This window comes from Thamnophis elegans, chromosome 4 (assembly GCF_009769535.1).
Source record: "Thamnophis elegans isolate rThaEle1 chromosome 4, rThaEle1.pri, whole genome shotgun sequence".
Lineage (NCBI taxonomy): Eukaryota > Metazoa > Chordata > Lepidosauria > Squamata > Colubridae > Thamnophis > Thamnophis elegans.
This window is the reverse complement of record NC_045544.1, coordinates 34872218-34890737: the sequence shown is the minus strand read 5'-3', so window position 1 is coordinate 34890737 and position 18520 is coordinate 34872218. Positions and strand designations below refer to the sequence as shown.

The following is an 18520-nucleotide window of genomic DNA, read 5'->3' as shown; positions in this document are numbered from 1 at the left end:
TGCCAATAATTTGTAATGTATCATTATATGAAGAATTATGGGTTTACCAATAGGAGATGCAGCCACTACGATGTTATTGCATTGTTATTTTCATACCTGAATCCCAGTTTCCATATATAAATTTACATAAGAGTTGTTATATTATTGTCTCTAAAGGGAAGAGTACCTCTTTATGGGGAAAACCCCTGCATGAAATATGTTTCAGGCTATGTAAGGAATTATTTTATTGCCTTCCCAAAAAAAACCTTTACAAACTTGATTTTCCCATTAGGAATTGAGCTAAGATAATATATCAAGTAATATATATCTTCAGGAAAGCAGAAAATATAATAAATGGGTCTAGCTGTTGTGAATATGTTTTATAGGATTTGGGGTTTATGTAATGAATTATTTTATTGTGCAATGTTGCAATCTTTAATTGAACTACATGACCTCGATTTGTGTGGACACTGATGACAGCTTGTTTTCAGCAAATGCAGCCAAGTTCAATACATTTAATTGTTAATAGTTGTAATGATGTTGTCTATCCTAATTTTGTGTAGCTTGTCATTTATTCCAATAGTGCCAACTTTTAGCTGGCACTTTAAACTTTATCAGTTCAGATACAATGGTTGCAGAAACATTCTGACCAACATAATCAATAAGGGATCAGAAGGCCATGATAAATAATTTCTATATTATTGTCAGCTTCCTGGATATTTTCATGGAGAAACTTGATTGGATCTACACCAGAGGTGGTATTTCGCCCTTTCGCCCGGGTTTAGATGAACCTGTAGCGGCAGCAGGGGGCTCGATCCACCCAGATGTCATTAGGGACAGGCAAGCACTCCTGGTTCCAAAGCGGTAGTGAAGGTAAGAGGATTTCATGCCTGGTCTACATCATTGTGAATGTGGAGGTGGTTTGAGTGGTTTGGTCTATGTGTTTTCAGTATCAGAGGTTTGATCATAAGCTCTCATAAAATCCACTGGTTGTCTTATTATGCTTTTCCAAGCATTAAGATTCAGGATGGTTCAGTGGTTAGAATGTGGTATTGCAAGCTAATTCTGCGAACTGTCAACAGTTAAATTATCACTGGGGTGGGTGGAGGAAATATGGGTTTTACACTGTTTTAATGTTGGAAGACATTAATGGTGGCCATATAAAGGTGTTTAAATAATAAATAATATAATCAGATGAGATGTAGGTTATATGCCTTTTTTCAATCTCTTCTCCACCCCATCCATTGGGTGCCAATATTTGTAGTAACCTGAGTACGTCAGCCTTCATAAAAAAAAACCCAGTTAAAAACTTGATTTTCCCATTAGGAGTTGGGCTAAGATGATACATCAAGCAATATATATCTTCAGGGAAGCAGAAAATATAATAAATGGGTCTAGCTGTTGTGAATATGTTTTACAGGTTTTGGGGTTTTTTTGTCATCTTTTTTATTTGCTATGTTGTTTTTGTGGGTCTTTATTTCATGTATAATACCCAAAGTCAGGTACAGAGATGGTATTCAGCTGGTTCGCACCGGTTCATTTGAACCGGTACTGGAAATATGACAAGAACCAGTAGCGACTGCTGGTGGGTCATGCCCCTGAAATGGTCACCTGGTCGCTGTTTGCTCGCCCTGCCACCTGTCTGCTCGCCACTTGCTCACCCAGTGTACCTGCTTGCCACTTGCTAGCCCCGCCCACCCGCCCAAGGCTCGCTCGCCAACCCCAACTGCCCGATGCTTGCCTCACCCACCCAACCCCTATATATATTGCCTTTGCTTCACCACGTGTCCCAGCTATGTACATTGCCATTGGCTGGGTTGGATTATACGCCATTCCCCGGCTCTGGCCTTGCCTCAGAGTGGCCATCCACTCACTGGCTTCCCTCCCTCTGCCTCGCTCACCTACCTTAAATTCTGGTCACCATGGTGGTGGTGGGAGCATGGCAAGGCTTGGCCACCTTTTGTGGGAAGCCTTCAGCTGCTGGTAATTTTTGGCTACTTTCCAAGAAGCTCTGCTGTGACGCTGTCCCTCTGGCACGGCAGGCCATTCTCCTGGCCAGGTCCGGTGGCTGACCAGAAGCGGCACCAGCAGGCAATGGGGTATACATGAACAAGATGGCGGCAACAATCATGGGACAAGTCCGGCGACCCTTGGCACTGTCGTCGCCCTGTTTGCACTGGTCATGTATGTGCACCCCAGTTGCCTGCTGTTGCTGCTCATGGCCGGCCAGCCAGGAGAACAGTGTTGCACTGGAGGGAGGGCATCACAGCGGAGATGCTCAGAAGGCAGACGCCAGCCTTAGTCTTTAAGGTACTTCGACAGGGGGAGGGGGGACTAAAAAGGGACAGGCAGCCACAGGAGCTGCCTTCTGAGCAAATTCGCTGTGAAGGGAGGCAGCAATGTTCTGCTTCTCTCTGCCACAGCATTCAACGTGGCTCATTCTCTCCTCCTTCTTTTGCTCATTTACACAGAGCAAACATGAGGAGGTGAGAAGCAGCCAAGTGGAATGCATGGTTTGGGTGGGTGTGGCTTGGTGGGGTGGTGCTGCCCCACATTGCTGTGAATGATATCGAGTTGGCTGTGCCCACTTGGTCACCACCAACCACGCCCACGAAGCCACGCCCTTCAAACCAGTAGGGCGAACCAGTAGGGAAAATATTTGAAACCCACCACTGGTCAGTTAGCTATGGAAATCTAAATCAACAAACAAATGCCCTAAAAATGACAAAGAATTTAATATTGCTTTGTCCTATGGTCCCTGCAGAGTTGAGAATTAAACATTGCAAGGTGACATAAAGATTCTTTTTGGAGGGTCATTTCAGATTCAAACCATTTGAAGGTGTGTATCAGATATTATTTTTCTCCAGTGATCAGGAAATAGGTTCAGGCTGCTCCTGAATATCCCAGCAGAACTTGAAGGGCAGCGACTCCATCCTCTCCTTAAAGACACGGTCAAACCTTTCACTCTGGGCAACAGTCATGAGATTCTTCCAGTCGCCAACAGTGCCTGGGAAACAATGGTTAAAAATGTCAACAGTTTTTGTATTCATTTTATCTAGAGGCTATTTATGTCATCATATCACCAAAATGGACATTCTTACATATTTTTCTGTGACTAAGTTTGTGTTTGAATGTATATACAGTCATGTAAACAGGAAGTATACCCTACTTGAGTTCCATGGTTTTATGTATGAGAACATAGTAAAAATCTGCTCCTTAGCAGTTCTTTAAAGTAAGTAAATACAACCTCAGATGAACAACTTGACATTACACCATGTCGTGATTTATTTTATAAAAAGCAGCTGTGTGTAAAACTTAAGATTCAATAATTTTGGAAGAATTTTCATTCAATTTTGGAAAAATTTGGCCCACTATTCTTTACAACATTACTTTACAACATCACATAATTGAAGTTTGTGAGCATTTGTTTATGTACAGTTCACTTGAGGTCCCACCGTAGCATTTCAATCGGTTTGAGATCTGGACTTTGGCCATTGCAATACCTTTATTTATTTATTTTCCTTTTCAGCCATTCTATGGCATTTTTGCTGGTGTGCTTAGGGTCATTGTCCTGTTGCATGACCCAATCTTGGCCAATCTTTAGCTGTCAGACCGCTGGCTTCACATGTGACTTCAGTTTCAGTTTCAGTTTCAGTTTATTGGGATTTATATGCCGCCCTTTTCCCTGAGGGGACTCAGGGCGGCTTACAACCACAGGGGGGGGAGGGGGGGGTGCAAGGTCAAAAACAAAACAATATGTGAACAAAGAAAGATAGTAAAACACAACTTTCATTCAACAATCAAACACTCGGGCGGGTGAATTGGAAGCCTATCCCCAGGCCTGCTGGGAGAGCCAGATCTTGAGGGCTGCGCGGAAGGTCTGGATAGTGGTGAGGGTACGGATCTCCATGGGGAGCTCGTTCCACAGGGTCGGAGCAGCAACAGAAAAGGCTCTCCTCCGTGTGGTCGCCAGTCGGCATTGACTGGCAGATGGGATTCGGAGGAGGCCCAGTCTGTGCGATCTAATTGGTCGATTTAGGGAAGTAATCGGCAGCAGGCGGTCTCTCAAGTACTCAGATCCACTACCATGGAGTGCTTTAAAGGTGGTCATCAGTACCCTGAAGCGCACCCGGAGACCAACAGGTAGCCAGTGCAGCTCGCGGAGGACAGGTGTAACGTGGGCGAACCGCGGTGCGCCCACTATCACTCGCGCGGCTGCATTCTGGACTAGCTGCAGTCGCCGGATGCACTTCAAGGGCAACCCCATGTAGAGCCCATTGCAGTATTCCAGTCTAGAGATCACAAGGGCTCGAGTGACTGTTGTGAGAGCCCCCCGGTCTAGGTAGGGCCGCAACTGGCGGACCAGGCGAACCTGGGCAAATGCCCCCCTGGTCACAGCTGACAGCTGGTGATCAAAAGTCAGCTGTGGGTCCAGGAGGACTCCTAAGTTGCGGACCCTATCTGAGGGTATAAAATTTGACCCCCCAGCCTAAGCGTTGGTATATTAGCCAAATTATTGGGGGGGAAGCACAACAGCCACTCGGTCTTGTCCGGGTTGAGTACCAGTTTGTTAGCACTCATCCAGTTCTTAACGGCCTCCAGACCCCGGTTCATCACGTCCACCGCTTCATTGAGTTGGCACGGGGCGGACAGATACAATTGCGTATCGTCCGCATATTGGTGGTATTTTATCCCGTGCCTCCGAATGATCTCGCCCAGCGGTTTCATGTATATGTTAAATAGTAGGGGGGATAAGACCGAACCCTGCGGCACCCCATATTTTAGGGGCCTCAGGGACGATCTCTGCCCCCCGACCAACACCGACTGCGACCTGTCCGAGAGGTAGGAGGAGAACCACCGCAAAACAGTGCCTCCCACTCCCACCTCCCGCAGTCGTCGCAGAAGGATACCATGGTCGATGGTATCGAAAGCCGCTGAGAGGTCAAGGAGAACCAGGATGGACGCATAGCCTCCATCTCTGGCCCTCCAGAGATCATTGGTCAATGCGACCAAAGCGGCATTCAGAATGCTCTGGTATACAGAGGAGTTCATGGTCAACTAAGTGACTGCAAGGTGTCCAGATCCTGTGACTGCAAAACAAGACCAAATCATCCTCCCTCCACCACCATGCTTGGTGTTTAGTATTAGATGTTTGTGGTGATTGGCAGTGTTTGGTTTTTGCCAAATGTGACATTGCATATTGTGGCCAAACATTTCAACTTTGGTCTCTTTTGTCCAAAGGACAGTGTTCTAGAAGTCTTGTGATTTGTTCAGATGCAACTTTGGAAACCAAAGCTGTGCTGCAATGCTGTTTTTAAAAAGAAGAAGCCTTCTCCTGGCAACCTTGCCAAACAAAGCATCCTTGTTCAGTCTTTTTTCCAGTTGTACTGTCATGAACTTTAACATGCTAGTTGAGGCCTAAAGGATCTGAGATGTAACTCTTGGATTTTTTGCAATTTGTCTGAGCATTGCATGGTCCATCCTTTGGATAAATTTGTTGGGATCTTCACCCTTAGGGATATTGGCTACTGTCTCGAAAGTTTTCTACCCATGAGTAATCTTCTCCAACGTAGACTCATGTGCTTCAAATTGTTTAGAAATGACATTATAATGCTTCCCAGACTGATAGTCAGCAACAATTGGTTCTCTAAGATTATTACCGCTGCCTTTCCGCTTTGAGATTGTGTTAAGACATACCTCAATGCTGGAGACTAGCAAACTCCTAAAACCTCAGGTTTTATAGAGGTAGTTACATTTGCTGATGATCAATTGATTAAGGACACTTGATTTGCAGCACTTAGCTGTTACTTAGCCTCTTCATACCTATGGAAGAAGTAAGGATGTTCTTAATTTTTCACACATGGCTTCTCCATTTTGGCTTTCTTTTTGTAAAATAAATGATGACATGGTGTAATACATCATGTGTTGTTGTTCATCTGAGGATGTATTTACCTACTTTGAAGAACTGCTAAGGACCAGATGATTTTTTACTATGTCTTGATACATAAAACCATAGAACACAAAGAGTGTGTGCTTTCTTTGTCACATTAGTGTATAGAAAACATTTCAGGACTTCAGCTGGGTACTGTAGGGATGAAGATCAAAAGTTTCCAGTGGTGGTTTACACTCTTCAGTTATCTTGCCTACTGTAGGCTTCCCTGAGTCAGAGAAAGAGGGTAATAGTTTGAAAAACCTGACTAACTTGGAGCATTGTTCATTCCTCAGTTATCAAAGGAGTGCTTAGCTACCCCCCGTCCATCAAGCAGTTCTTAGAAATCTGCATTTATAGTTTTTGGGCAGGAACTTGTTTCTTACTATCTTAACTTGAGCTGGATTGCAGAAGGAAGACGATAAAAGGGCAAAGTTCTCCCTATCTAGAAGGTGGTGAGTGATTCTCCTGCCATAAGTATCTGTTACTGGGAAGTCATGGAATCAGTGGTCTCCCAGTGAAGTTCTAAATGATCTTGAGTTCATCCCATTATACCAATGCTTAAGAGAAACGATTGGTGGCTTTTTGATCATTGGATAGGTCCTTGCAGGTTTAGAGGAGACAGTTCTAAGGCTGGAGAACAGTGCACTTATATGTCACAGAGAACTTTTTTCAGGTTGAAAATAAGTGGATTAGCCTTTCCAGTTTGAAATCATTAGCCAGTGACATCACTGTTTCCAGAAAGATGCCCCAGGAGTGTTGCTCCTTTCATGTTCCCAACAAGGTGCTAGAGAGAATGACAGGAGCTCACCCCACCATGCAGCAGCACTCGGATTTCAAACATGGGTTTGCTTACAGCATCCTCACCATGTGACTCATTGCATTCCTGGTGGGGGAGATTACCAAAGGTGGAGAGTGAAGAGGTTGTGACTCCACCATCCTAAAGTGGTCAGTAGGAGCTAAAACAACCCACTCCCAAAGGATCATTAGACTGTGCAACCAACAGATCTCATTGAAACATATCGGATTATATCCACACCCGAAATTTGTTAGGGTGAACAGGAGAACACCAACATTGGCACAACTAAGAAAAGCTTATGGCTGCCTCAAATGTAGGCTGCTGATGAGGCAAGCACAACATCATGGAGAGACCCCAGAAAGAGAGGCTGTTGGGACATATCCATACCATTTTAGAAAGTGCCTTTCAAATGAAGGTGACAATCCTGGTTTCAGATGAAGCCTGGCACATTCCAAAAGCCCCAGAGTATGAATTATTACTGCTCTACCTTTGCGAAGGAAGTCTCCTTTGCTGAAACTTGGAATATCACGAGCCATGAATGTGTAGTTTGCTCTAGAATCCACCTTCATGTTATCAAATGTCGCTTTATACACCACCTCATCCACCTCCTTTTCAGTTAGTTCTCTTCCTAGGAAGTTGCATATTTTCAGTACAGAACTTCTCAAATCCTGTAATTTGATAAAGCTTTATATTAGTACATCCATAACAAGGAGAAAAGATGGAAGAAGGCGGGGCTTAGCAGTGAGAAGACGGAGTTTCAGGCTATTCCTGAAATTCCTCTATTCCGAAGGATTTTTGGACGGGTTTTTTGGACCCTAGCTGTCCCGGAGATGACAGTGAAAGGTGAGGGGAGACCCAGGACCTCAGAGACATTCGCAAAGTCTCTGGGGGGGGTATTAACCCCTCGTGCCAATTCCTTTCTGGATTAGCTGCATGCTAACTGAAACTGCAGGTTTCCCCTAAGAATGGCAGAAGTGATGTCATCTGGTAAGCTGATTTTATTATTCAAGAGAGACTGTCCGCACTAAAAGCTTAAGCTAATTGAAACCAAAGAATAGAAGAATCTAGCGGCGAATTGGTCTTTTTTTAATGGATTTATGGCTGGTGGCTACTTTATTTCTTAAACGCTTCAAGGAACTCTTCGACATCCCCCCCCTGATTCTTTCTAAGTGGATCGTAAAATTAACTTTCTACTAATTAGCCCTTCACGATCTGACATTTTTATTACTTGGCTGTGTTTACGATCAGATAAGATTGCACAGTTTCCAGCGTGTTTTTACTTGCAATTTCTAACTATGACACATCATGGCGTCTGAAAATACTTCTAAGGTCTCACTCCAGATTCTTTTTTCCGCATGTCGAGAGCTTTTTGACTCTTTTCAGAGATTGGAAAAAAAATTGGATCATCTGATTTTAAAATATGAAGGAAAAACTGAGATCGTTGAATGTTTGAATGTTCCTGAAATACAAATGGAAAATGTGAGAAATGGCGTCTGGTCTATCTCAGAGGAAGAAAGGAGGGGGGGAGCTATAAAGAAGATTCATTTAAAGAGACAGAGTGCAGGAGAAATGAAAACTCCACCCTTGAGAATTAAAGTCAATTTGAAAAGTTTTACAAGCCCGGGACAACATTATTATTTCTTCAGAGCCAAAAGGTGCGAAGATATCTTTGTTTGGACTTGCTTATAAAAACATTTGGTAAATTTATCCAACGAATGGCAATTGGTTTGAGAAGATTTTGCTATTGGAGGGACACAGGCTGACAGATGGAAGAATACAACTTAAAATTAGCTAAATCTGATTACTTTAATTTGTAATAGATATAGCTGAATAATAATTGATATTGATAGCAATGTATATAATGTGGAATTGGCTGATAGATTGAAGAATACAATTGTAAACTAGCTAAACCTAATTGCTCTTTTTTGTAACAGATATAGCTGAATAATAATTGATATTGATAGTAATGTATATAATGTGGAGTTGATATGATAAATAACAATTGGATATGAGAAAACATTTTTGGATTATACATAAAGAGTATTAATTACAATAATTATCACTATTAAAAAAACTAAATAAAATACATACAATCAAATGTTAATCAATACTGGGAGAATGTTATGATATATGATATAATTAAATATTATGGATGTTCAGCTAAAATAGGATATGAGGATTTGATGTTAATAGAGGATTTTACAAGTAAGTAAATGAAATGTCAGCATGTGTTATGGATTAATTCTTTGGCATAGTTAAGGATGAAGGATGTTTAAATAACTATAGGTAATTAAAACTGGAGGTATAATGATGTTAATATGGTAAACATTTGAGTTAAGATATTTGAATTAATATGGGTTAATGGAAGAGAAGCACCAAAGCATGTTGTAACCAGTTGATATACTTCTTCTTTTTTATAATAGATACCTGTGTTTTGTTTTTTCTCCTGCCTTGTCCTTTGTCGTTTTTGTCTTTTTTTGTTTTATTTTTTTTTTGCCTTTTTCTTTTTGATTTTTTCTTTTCCCACTGGTGTGGGCATGTATTGTTCAAGATTATTACTTTTATTAATATTTTTAAATAATAATTACAGTTAAATGAAAATGGATATATAATAATGCTTGAGTTAATATGAGTTATGTTTGTTGACCGTGGAGGAGATGTACCAAAGTTTATCTGTAATCGATTGATACATTTTCTACAGATGTAAAGAAAGATGCTGTACTTGTTTCAAATTAAAATTAAAAAAACATTTATTAAAAAAAAAACAAGGAGAAAAGATGGAACACTGTGTTGATATATTAATGGGATTCTCAAGATTATTGCTTCCTTATATATATCTTGCATATTAAACTTTAATTCTTTCTTTTCCTGATATATAAATACCCTGATAAAAATACCCTGATATTTAGTAATTGTTATTTTTTAAACAAAAGTCAGACATGGACATAAAAAGCAATATCAACAAATTAAAGAAATACTGCCTTAAGTTTCCTGCTAAATGCTTTCAAGAGGCAGGTTGTTGAGAAACATTTTTGGTCTAAAATATATTTATGTGCCAAGATTCAGACTCTTACATTGTTAGTACTTTTAACTGCATTAGAAGCTGTCCAGTTCCTTGTGCTCGCTTCGGCAGCACATATACTAAAATTGGAACGATACAGAGAAGATTAGCATGGCCCCTGTGCAAGGATGACATGCAAATTCGTGAAGCATTCCATATTTTTAAGATGAGCAATTTTATAAGATATGGGATTTGTTTTATCGGTGGCTAGGGGAGAAAAAAAACCTTGGAAATGAAAAATGATATACTTATGCTTTAATTGAAGAAGTTGAATGATGATATAATTATGCTGTGAAATAATCTAACAATGATACAATGAAAAATTAATATAAGGTCTGGTGATATAATGTATAATGTTAAGAACGTATTATAATGATATTTCGCTGCTGATAAACAATTTTAATAAGGGAACAATTGAAAACTGGTATATATATGCAGTGACGTTTTGTTGAAAAATGAAGGAATAAGATCTCTGTTTGAAGGTATGAAGTACAAGGACAATAATGAACATAAGTATATTTTTTGGAAAAAAATAATACTAATGTTAACTGAATATATATTGTAGAATGAAAATGAGGTTTTTAGTTATACTAGATGAAACATTTGAGATGGTAAATATTATTCGAGGATGTGGATGTTAAAACACTTGTAACCAAACGACATGCTGCATGTGATGATGGGCTTGGGTTTTTTTTCTCTTTTCTTTTTTCTTTTTTGCTTTTCTTTTTCTATTGTTGTGTGTATATGTTGTCTATGTAACAAAAATGAAAAAAAATTATAAAAAAAGAAGAAGCTGTCCAGTTCCCAAGCCAGGCTTAATAAATTCTTTGGCCTCTCTTGAAAATTCAGTTGAGTTGAATGAATCTCTTTTGAGCCAATACAGGAGAATATTATGAAAAACTTTGGCTAAGATTTTGCTGATTAAGGTGCATTGTGCTTATTGGATTTCCCTTATCTACCAAGTCTATCAAAAATTAAATGAACTTTGTTTTGCTGAGCTTCTTTACTAGACATGCATCCTGTGAATTCTAGCATGACAAGCAAAATGGTCACAAATGCATCTTTTATTAATCTTTTTAATATTAAAGTGATAGCATTCATATTTCCTGGATCCTCTTCCTTTCTTTTGCAGACACAGAAACCTATTTTTCTTCAGAGATCTCACCAGTCCTCCAGGAATTTACAGAAATAACCAAGAATGGTTCTGTGGTCACCTCTGCATCTTCTGGAATAAGTATTTCTACACATCCCATCACCAACCAAATGCCAAAGTGGGTACCGTATTTTTCAGAGTATAAGAGGCACCTTTTTCCCTCAGAAAAGAGGGTGAAAATCTGGGTGCGTCTTATACATTACAGCATTTTTGGCCTCCTGAAACTCCATCCCCTTTGCAAAAATGGTTGTGCATAGCCTTTAAGAGACTTCCAGAGTGCTCCTGGGGGGTGGGGAAGGCAAAATGAGGGGGAAACAGGCTGATTTTGCTCATCCCCCCCCCAGCCTCCAGGAGCACTCTTTAAGCCTCCTAAAGGCTATGCATGCCCTTTTTTGACAAACAATGGGCTGGAATACTGCAATGTGCTCTACATGGGGCTGCCCTTGAAGAGCATCCGGCGACTGCAGCTAGTCCAGAATGCGGCCACGGGAGTGATTGTGGGTGCACCTCGGTTCGCCCACATAACACCTATCCTCCGCGAGCTGCACTGGCTACCTGTTGATCTCCGGGTGCGCTTCAAGGTGCTACTTACCATCTACAAAGCCCTTCATGGTAGTGGATCTGGGTACTTGAGAGACCGCCTCCTGCCAATTACCTCCTCGCGACCCATCAGATCGCATAGATTGGGCCTCCTCCGAGTCCCATCTGCCAGTCAGTGCCGACTGGCAACTACGCGGAGGAGAGCCTTTTCAGTAGCAGCTCCGACCCTTTGGAACGATCTCCCCGTGGAGATTCGTACCCTCACCACCCTCCAGACCTTCCGCACAGCCCTCAAGACCTGGCTATCCCGTCAGGCCTGGGGTTAAAGATTATAATCCATCCCCGCCCGAATGATGAATGTTGCTCTATTCTTTTAATTATGTATTGTCCTATATGTCATTGTATGTATCCCCCCCCCCTACATAAGTTGTAAGCCGCCCTGAGTCCCCTCAGGGAAAAGGGCGGCCTATAAATAAACTTATACCATACCATACCATACCATACCATACCATTTTCACAAAAAATGGGCTGGTTTTTTTTTTGCTTGATTTTGCCTCCCCCCAGCCCCCAGGAGCACTCTAAAGGCTATGCATGCCCTTTTTTGATTAAAAAATGGTCCCGTTTTTGCGAAAACGTTTTTGGGAAGTCAGCAGAGTGCAAAAACTTTTTTTTAAATTTGCCTCATCAAAATCTTGGTGTGTCTTATACTCCAAAAAATATGGTATATCAAAAATAGATAAATCTTATTGTATTCTTTGACAAAGTGGCATTAGTGGACCAGAGAAATGCTGTGTATATAGTTTATTTGGACTTCAGTGAGGCATTTGATAAAGTAGACCACAACCTACTACTTGATAAGATAGAAAAATATGGGTTAGACAGCATCATCACCACATGAATTTGTAACTGACTGACCAAGTGCATTCAACATGTAGTCCTCAATGAACTGCCTCTACATGGAGAGAAATATGCAGTGGGGTACCCCAAGGCTCTTTTCTTAAGCCCAGTATTCTTCAGTATCTTCATCAATGATTTAGATGGGGGAATAGATGGGGAACTCATCAAATCTGAAGATGATACCAAGCTGGCAGGAGTAGCCAACATTCCAGAAAGTAGGTTTAAGATGCAGAAGGATCTTAGACAGACTTGAACTTTGGCTACTATCTAACAAAATTAAATTCAGTGGTGAAAAAAAATATGACCCTACATTTAGTCAAGATAAACCAAATACACAGATGCAGTATAGATGGTACCTGGCTCAATTGTGAGGGATCTCTCACAATTAGGACAGTCACTTAAATATGTGCCAAAAGTGTGCTGCAGCTGCCAAAATAGCCAACCCAGTCCTAGGCTATATTAACATAGGGATACAATCAAGATCACATGAAATGTTAATAGCACTTTATAATGTCTTGTTAAGTTCATACTTAGAATACTACATCTAGTTTTGGTCGCCATAATGTAAAAAGATATTGAGACTAGTCTAGAAAGAATGCAGAGAAGAACAACAAAGATGTTTAGGGGACTAGAGGCTAAAACATTAAGAATGGTTACTGGAATTGGGTATGGCTAGTTTAATGCAAAGAAGGACTAGAGATAACATCATAACAGTGTTCCAATATTTAAGGGGTTGCCACAAAGAAGAGGAGGGGTCAATCTATTCTCCAAAGCACCTGAAGGCAGGACAAGAAACAATGGATGGAAACTAATCAAGAAGAGAAGCGAAGATCACTGGAAGTTTTAAAGAAGAGATTGGACAACCATTTTCTGAAGTGGTATAGGGTTTCCTGCCTGAGCAGGGGGTTGAACCAGAAGATCTCCAAAGTTCCTTCCAGCTCTATTATTCTAAAGCTTTTTGTGCTTGATGATTGTTCATATTGCACTACACAGCACAGACACATCTTACCTTTTTCATTTCTTCATAAGAAAGGAAAAGAATATTGAAATCATCCTTATGAGCATACCAGCCTTTTACATGGTCTAGCCACGAACCACCGAACACTGATAGGAGAGAAATGAATTTAACATAAACATGAGAATTAATGCTTGAATGTCCTCCACTTATCTTTATGTTCCTGGTGGGCCTAAAGATCAAAGCATAATAGCTTAACAAGAGGCTTCAGTTGTTTAGCTTGGTGCTGCAATGATCCACCTAACCATCTGTCTCAGGGACACATTCTTGATGCTTGAATTTCCTTCATTTATCTTTATGATCCTGGTTGGGCCTAAAGATCGAAGCATGATAACTCAACTGAGGGGCTATCCTAATATCCCTGGATGTGGAGAGGAGAGAAAAGGAATAAGAGCCATAACTAATGTGGTTGCATACTTGAACTTGTCAAAGGAGAATTTTTGTCAAGATGCTGCTATATTGTTTCATTTCTTTGCTACTATATTATTTCATTTCTTTGCTTTTTCTTAATTGATGTTTGGGGCAATTTGGTTTGATTTTTTTACATTTTTGCACGTATCAGACTTACTCCAGTTTGCTCTTTTTCAATTTCCAACCTTTAAATGCTCCCTATGTGATTTCATTTTACAAAGATTTGGTTCGTAAGCCAAACAGAGTTACTATCTGTCTTTCAAATGAATATTGATATTTATCCATAGTTTTAGATTCTGTCCATCCATTCCCAATCTTATCCTGATTTTAAACGAAACTCTGTCAGTTTGATATAAGCTTTACCAATGGAAAGCCAAATGGGTCGCTGAATGTCCAGGCATAGGAAGACACATAAATGATGCCAGAAATAGGGTGCCAGACTTTCAACTACCACACCAGCAATCAATAATCCTGAATAGGAGTCACATTTCACATGGTGTCTGCCAGGACACTTTATAATATTCTTCCCTTAATGTGACTTCAGGGTCTACATCAAACTGTAAATCACATTGTGTCCGCTATAAGCTGAGGGCATATACTGGTGCAGTATTTTTTTTTCATATAAACAATGCTGCACTTCAGTACTTAGGTATCTTGGACAATGCTATTTGAATACAGATCTTTTAATATTTATATTGTATTATGTTTTAACAATCTAGGTGAAATGTTAATATATATTGTAAGTCTATATATGATATGCCATACACTAACTAAATAAATTGAAATAAGCTATTTTCTCTTGCTTCTCTCATCCACTTTTACATTATCCATGGTTCTAGGATCTCTTCATTCATTCTACTCTACCTCCTGTCCATTTTATATTGTGTAATGTTTAAATGAATTACTAAAAAGTTTTTAAAAAGAATTATTTTAACTTATTTTTGGAGAGAGGGTGGATTGTTTGCTCTTTGTGGGGAGTGGATTGAAATATATTCATCATTTCTTATCCAAGACAAAAACTGCCCAAAAAACATCATCATCAAGCTCTTCTTACCTTTGCCAACCAAAAAGTTCTCCAAGAATGTATCAAAATCCTTTATGGATTGTATTCCGACTGGCCTTTGAAAAAAATGATAGCTGGAAACCAAGACATCCTTTGGATTTCGAAGTACATAAATAATCTGTAGGAGAAAGATGATAATACCTGGTCAAAAACAAGAAAAAAGACAGATTGGCAGTAAAGCATACAGAGACGGCACCAATAACTCTCACGCATTCATCTAACAGGCTCCATTCTATCACAGGATCTCAAAGCTCAATAGCAAAACCACATTTGAGAGCCTTCCAGCAGACCACCAGGATTGGGGCCAACCTTGACTTGGGGGAATGAGTTTCCATATGGCTGGGGTCACATCAGCGAAGGTTTTCATCCTAGGGGCCCACTGACAAATCTCTCTAGCTGATGAGAACCCCAACATGCTTATTTTACTGGACTTGATGGGATGGGTAGATGTAACTGGGGAGGGGAGGTCATTTTAAATAACCTGTTTGCAACACATGAAGAAGTTTAAAACCAGCATCTCGAATGGATCCTGAAACCCAATTGGTAGCCAATGCAGTTTCCAAAGTAGAGGTGTAATGTATGCAATTCTTGGAGATCACATAAGTGCTCATGCTGCTGCAAAAGCAGCTGAAACTTCTGGTGACTGGGGCATGAATGACTGAGTAGAAATTGTGGGAAGGGAGTGGAGGACTAAAAATAGCATCCCTCAAATTAACAACCTCTCAATATTTTAAGATAGCAAGCAGCCATGCAACAGCCATACAATCCATCAGAAAGTGTCATTTGGGAAAAGTAAGATTAAGGATTAAAGCTCGCTATATATGGATCTACAGATGGGTTCTTAGCAGAGATGGGTAGCTCCCAGTTTGGCCTGGATATGGCAAACTGGTAGTGGCAGCAGCGGGAGGCTCTCCTGTGCATGAGCGAACATAAGTGAACCGGTAGCACTGGCATTTGCAATCAACCTCTGGTTCTTGGCCTATTTCTGCTGGGTATGACATTCTGGCTTTAACACTGTTTGTTTATGTTGGTTTCCCACTCAAACTTCAAATTTGTTAGCATCCACCAAACACGTTGGAGCAATTTAACATCTGTTTGTTGTCATTGCCTATATATCAATGAAACAATCAGATACAGAGCGAAAGAACAGAAGGCAGGCAGCTCACCACTCCACCTCACAAGTTAGCAAAATATGTCCTACTTTTGCTCTTCTGTTTTGTAATCCTTCGGGTACCAAATTGTAAGGCAGGTGGGAAGTAAATACACGAGGCGATGGGCGACTGGGAAAATCTACACTGAAAATATTATATTCCAGCCATGGAGCTCTGTCAATCAGGGTAATATTTTCAGTTTCATCTCGATGACCTTCATAAAGAATCAAGCTGATAATATTCTGAGTCCATATAGTGCCTGTAAATAAGGAATAATTAAATTAATTCACCCATAGCCATTATTATTTGGAGAATGTTGAACTTATGCAAGGCCAATCTTCCTATCAGGAAGAATAGTAAACATTTCAGAGATGTGTAAACACAATTAAGTCTTCTAAAATTGATAGATTAAGCTGATGGATGGATGAAAAAAGAATTGGTATTTATTTAACCAATTATTTATATCCTGCCTTTATATCTTTAGAACTAACTCAAGGTGGCAAACATACCACTATTCCTTCTTCCTCCTATTTTCTTCACAACAGCCCTATGATATAGATTGGGCTGAGACAGTGTGACTTGCCAAGGTCATCTATCCAGCAAAAGTAAAATATGCTTTCCTATATTTCCAGCTTCTTTTAAAAAGTAAATGTTAAAATCTAGTTATAGCACAACAGAGTTACAGCAACCAATATACCGAGGAACTGAATAACAGTATTGGATAAAAGATTAATTCTTTTTTGGAAGACATATTTGAACTTACCAGATTTAGGATATGTAATTATGAATATATCATCATCTCGGGTTTCAAAACTGTCCAGTGACTCTAAATTTTCAGGTGAGGAGAAGTCAGTTAGGAAATGGATTTCTTTGCATTTAAACGGGAACTTTTTCTCTGGCTCCATTGCTTCAGCTGTAGATGCAATAATAGAACAATTAAGAATACTTCCTACATTATGGCCAATATTGCATTAATTCAGTTCTTTAAAAATAGATTCAGGAACTCATCCTCTGGCTCCATTGCTTCAGCTGTTGATGTAATAATAGAACAATTGTCAATACTTCCTACATTTATGGTCAATATTGTGTTAATTCAGTTTTTAAAAAAATCATGAATCCTGCTAACTTAAAGAAAAATGATGTATATATTATTAGATTTGTTTCTCTAATTAATTCATTAGTTCCATAAACTCAATTTTCATCCACAAAAGTTTCCATTGCAAAGAATAAATTTGCTGTTCTTCTTGGAATGTAAACATTCTATGTCGAAGATAAAGTTTTAATTACAATGTTAAGAACATACTAGTTGCAGTTCTTTTCTTGCCTTCCCTTCCTTTTCCTTACCTCATCTTATCTTATATAGCCTCTGGCAGTCAGTGATGTAATGTCCTGAAGTCACCTTATTACACAGCTTTTTCAATGTTCTTGTATTTCTGTAAAGGTAAAGATTCTCCTTGCACATATCTGCTAGTCGTTCCTGACTCTGGAGGGTGGTGCTTATCTCCGTTTCTAAACTGAAGAGCCAGTTCTGCTTGGAAAGGTACATCACGTTCATACCTGCCTTAGAGTATTTGTTGTCCTCTATCTTTCAAGGTCATTCCAACATGGCATTATACAAATAATGCTGGTAAATGGAAAACTGACACAATTGCAGATCAAGTATAACAACGTGAATGAATTAATAATTATTAATCATGGTTGACTGAAAGATATACTCATTAGCTATTTGTTGGGTAGTAGAGCATGGAGACATTCAAGAGTGTGTCTCTTGGGGCACACTGACTCTAAAAAAAAAATGCCAGCAGGAAGTAAAGGCTGTTTGGCAGGTTCTATGTTCAAAACAGCTGCCTTAGGGTATATCTGTTCTTTTCTTATATAAAATTATTTGGTTTTATATATTTATTGCTTTTTAATTTTGTGCATCTACTGTCAGTTCATCCGCCCACACAGCTGATTTAAACTCAACACACACAAAATCTAAATTAGATTTTTATTTATTTCAAAAGCAGTCAAAACAGGTTCAATACTGTCATGCTCTAGGACTGTGATGGTGAACCTATGGCAGGCAAAAGTCTCTCTGCCAGCACGCAAGCTGTCACCCCAGCTGAACTTCACCACGCATGCGCCTCCCGCTGGCCAGCTGATTTTGTCATATTTGGTAGGGTGATCTCTGTATTGTTGTGAATTTTGTCTGTTTACCTCAATGGTGTCTAGTGATTAAACTACTCATAATCTTCCATTATTTTAGTATACATGATAAATCTTCACAAAATTCCTTAAATATATTTTCTACAAATATATTAAACAGCCCAAAGGGATGTTCCTTTCTCTTACTCCTTACTCATTCCCTTAGCACTCTTAAGAAAAAGTTACCTTTTCAGCTCCACACTTGGGTAAAAAACATATTATGGAATGCTATACATGTTATTTATATATGTTCTAAATCATCAAATGTAGTAATTTACCCCTATCCCTCTAAAAACAATGCCACAGCCAAAATTTGGTTGGCAGTTGTATCATGT

The 18520-nt window shown here is 39.7% G+C and overlaps 3 protein-coding genes and 1 non-coding gene across 5 annotated transcripts in view; 3 read left to right on the top strand and 1 right to left on the bottom strand.

Annotated features, from left to right (window-relative positions):
• The window catches only part of LOC116507441 (amine sulfotransferase-like), an 87658-nt gene that overhangs the window by 16947 nt on the left and 52191 nt on the right, over positions 1-18520 (top strand). The window lies entirely within an intron of this gene.
• The window catches only part of LOC116507450 (sulfotransferase 2B1-like), a 52778-nt gene that overhangs the window by 25616 nt on the left and 8642 nt on the right, over positions 1-18520 (top strand). The window lies entirely within an intron of this gene.
• Positions 1117-16912, bottom strand: LOC116507447 (amine sulfotransferase-like). 2 transcript variants are annotated; one of them, XM_032215582.1, is made up of 6 exons: positions 16762-16912; positions 16049-16257; positions 14839-14965; positions 13368-13462; positions 7195-7375; positions 1117-2986 (listed from the first exon to the last, which is right to left on the bottom strand). In XM_032215582.1, the coding sequence occupies exons 1-6, from the start codon at positions 16901-16903 to the stop codon at positions 2850-2852; spliced, it is 891 nt and encodes a 296-aa protein (XP_032071473.1). In that variant the 5' UTR covers positions 16904-16912; the 3' UTR covers positions 1117-2849. The 2 variants fall into 2 exon arrangements, with proteins under 2 accessions (XP_032071473.1, XP_032071472.1); XM_032215581.1 differs by lacking the exon at positions 1117-2986 and having other exon boundaries at positions 6964-7375.
• Positions 9825-9931, top strand: LOC116508546. Its single transcript, XR_004255363.1, has one exon. It is a non-coding gene; the product is annotated as a U6 spliceosomal RNA (small nuclear RNA).

Excerpts from the sequence above, each read along its gene's own strand:
- LOC116507447 (XM_032215581.1), bottom strand. The coding sequence starts at position 16,903 with ATGGAGCCAGAGAAAAAGTTCCCGTTTAAATGCAAAGAAATCCATTTC. Across the intron at positions 16,258-16,761 it reads AATTACATATCCTAAATCTG|GCACTATATGGACTCAGAAT; the intron begins GTAAGTTCAAAT and ends CCTTATTTACAG. Across the intron at positions 14,966-16,048 it reads TACAAAACAGAAGAGCAAAA|ATTATTTATGTACTTCGAAA; the intron begins GTAGGACATATT and ends TTTCTCCTACAG.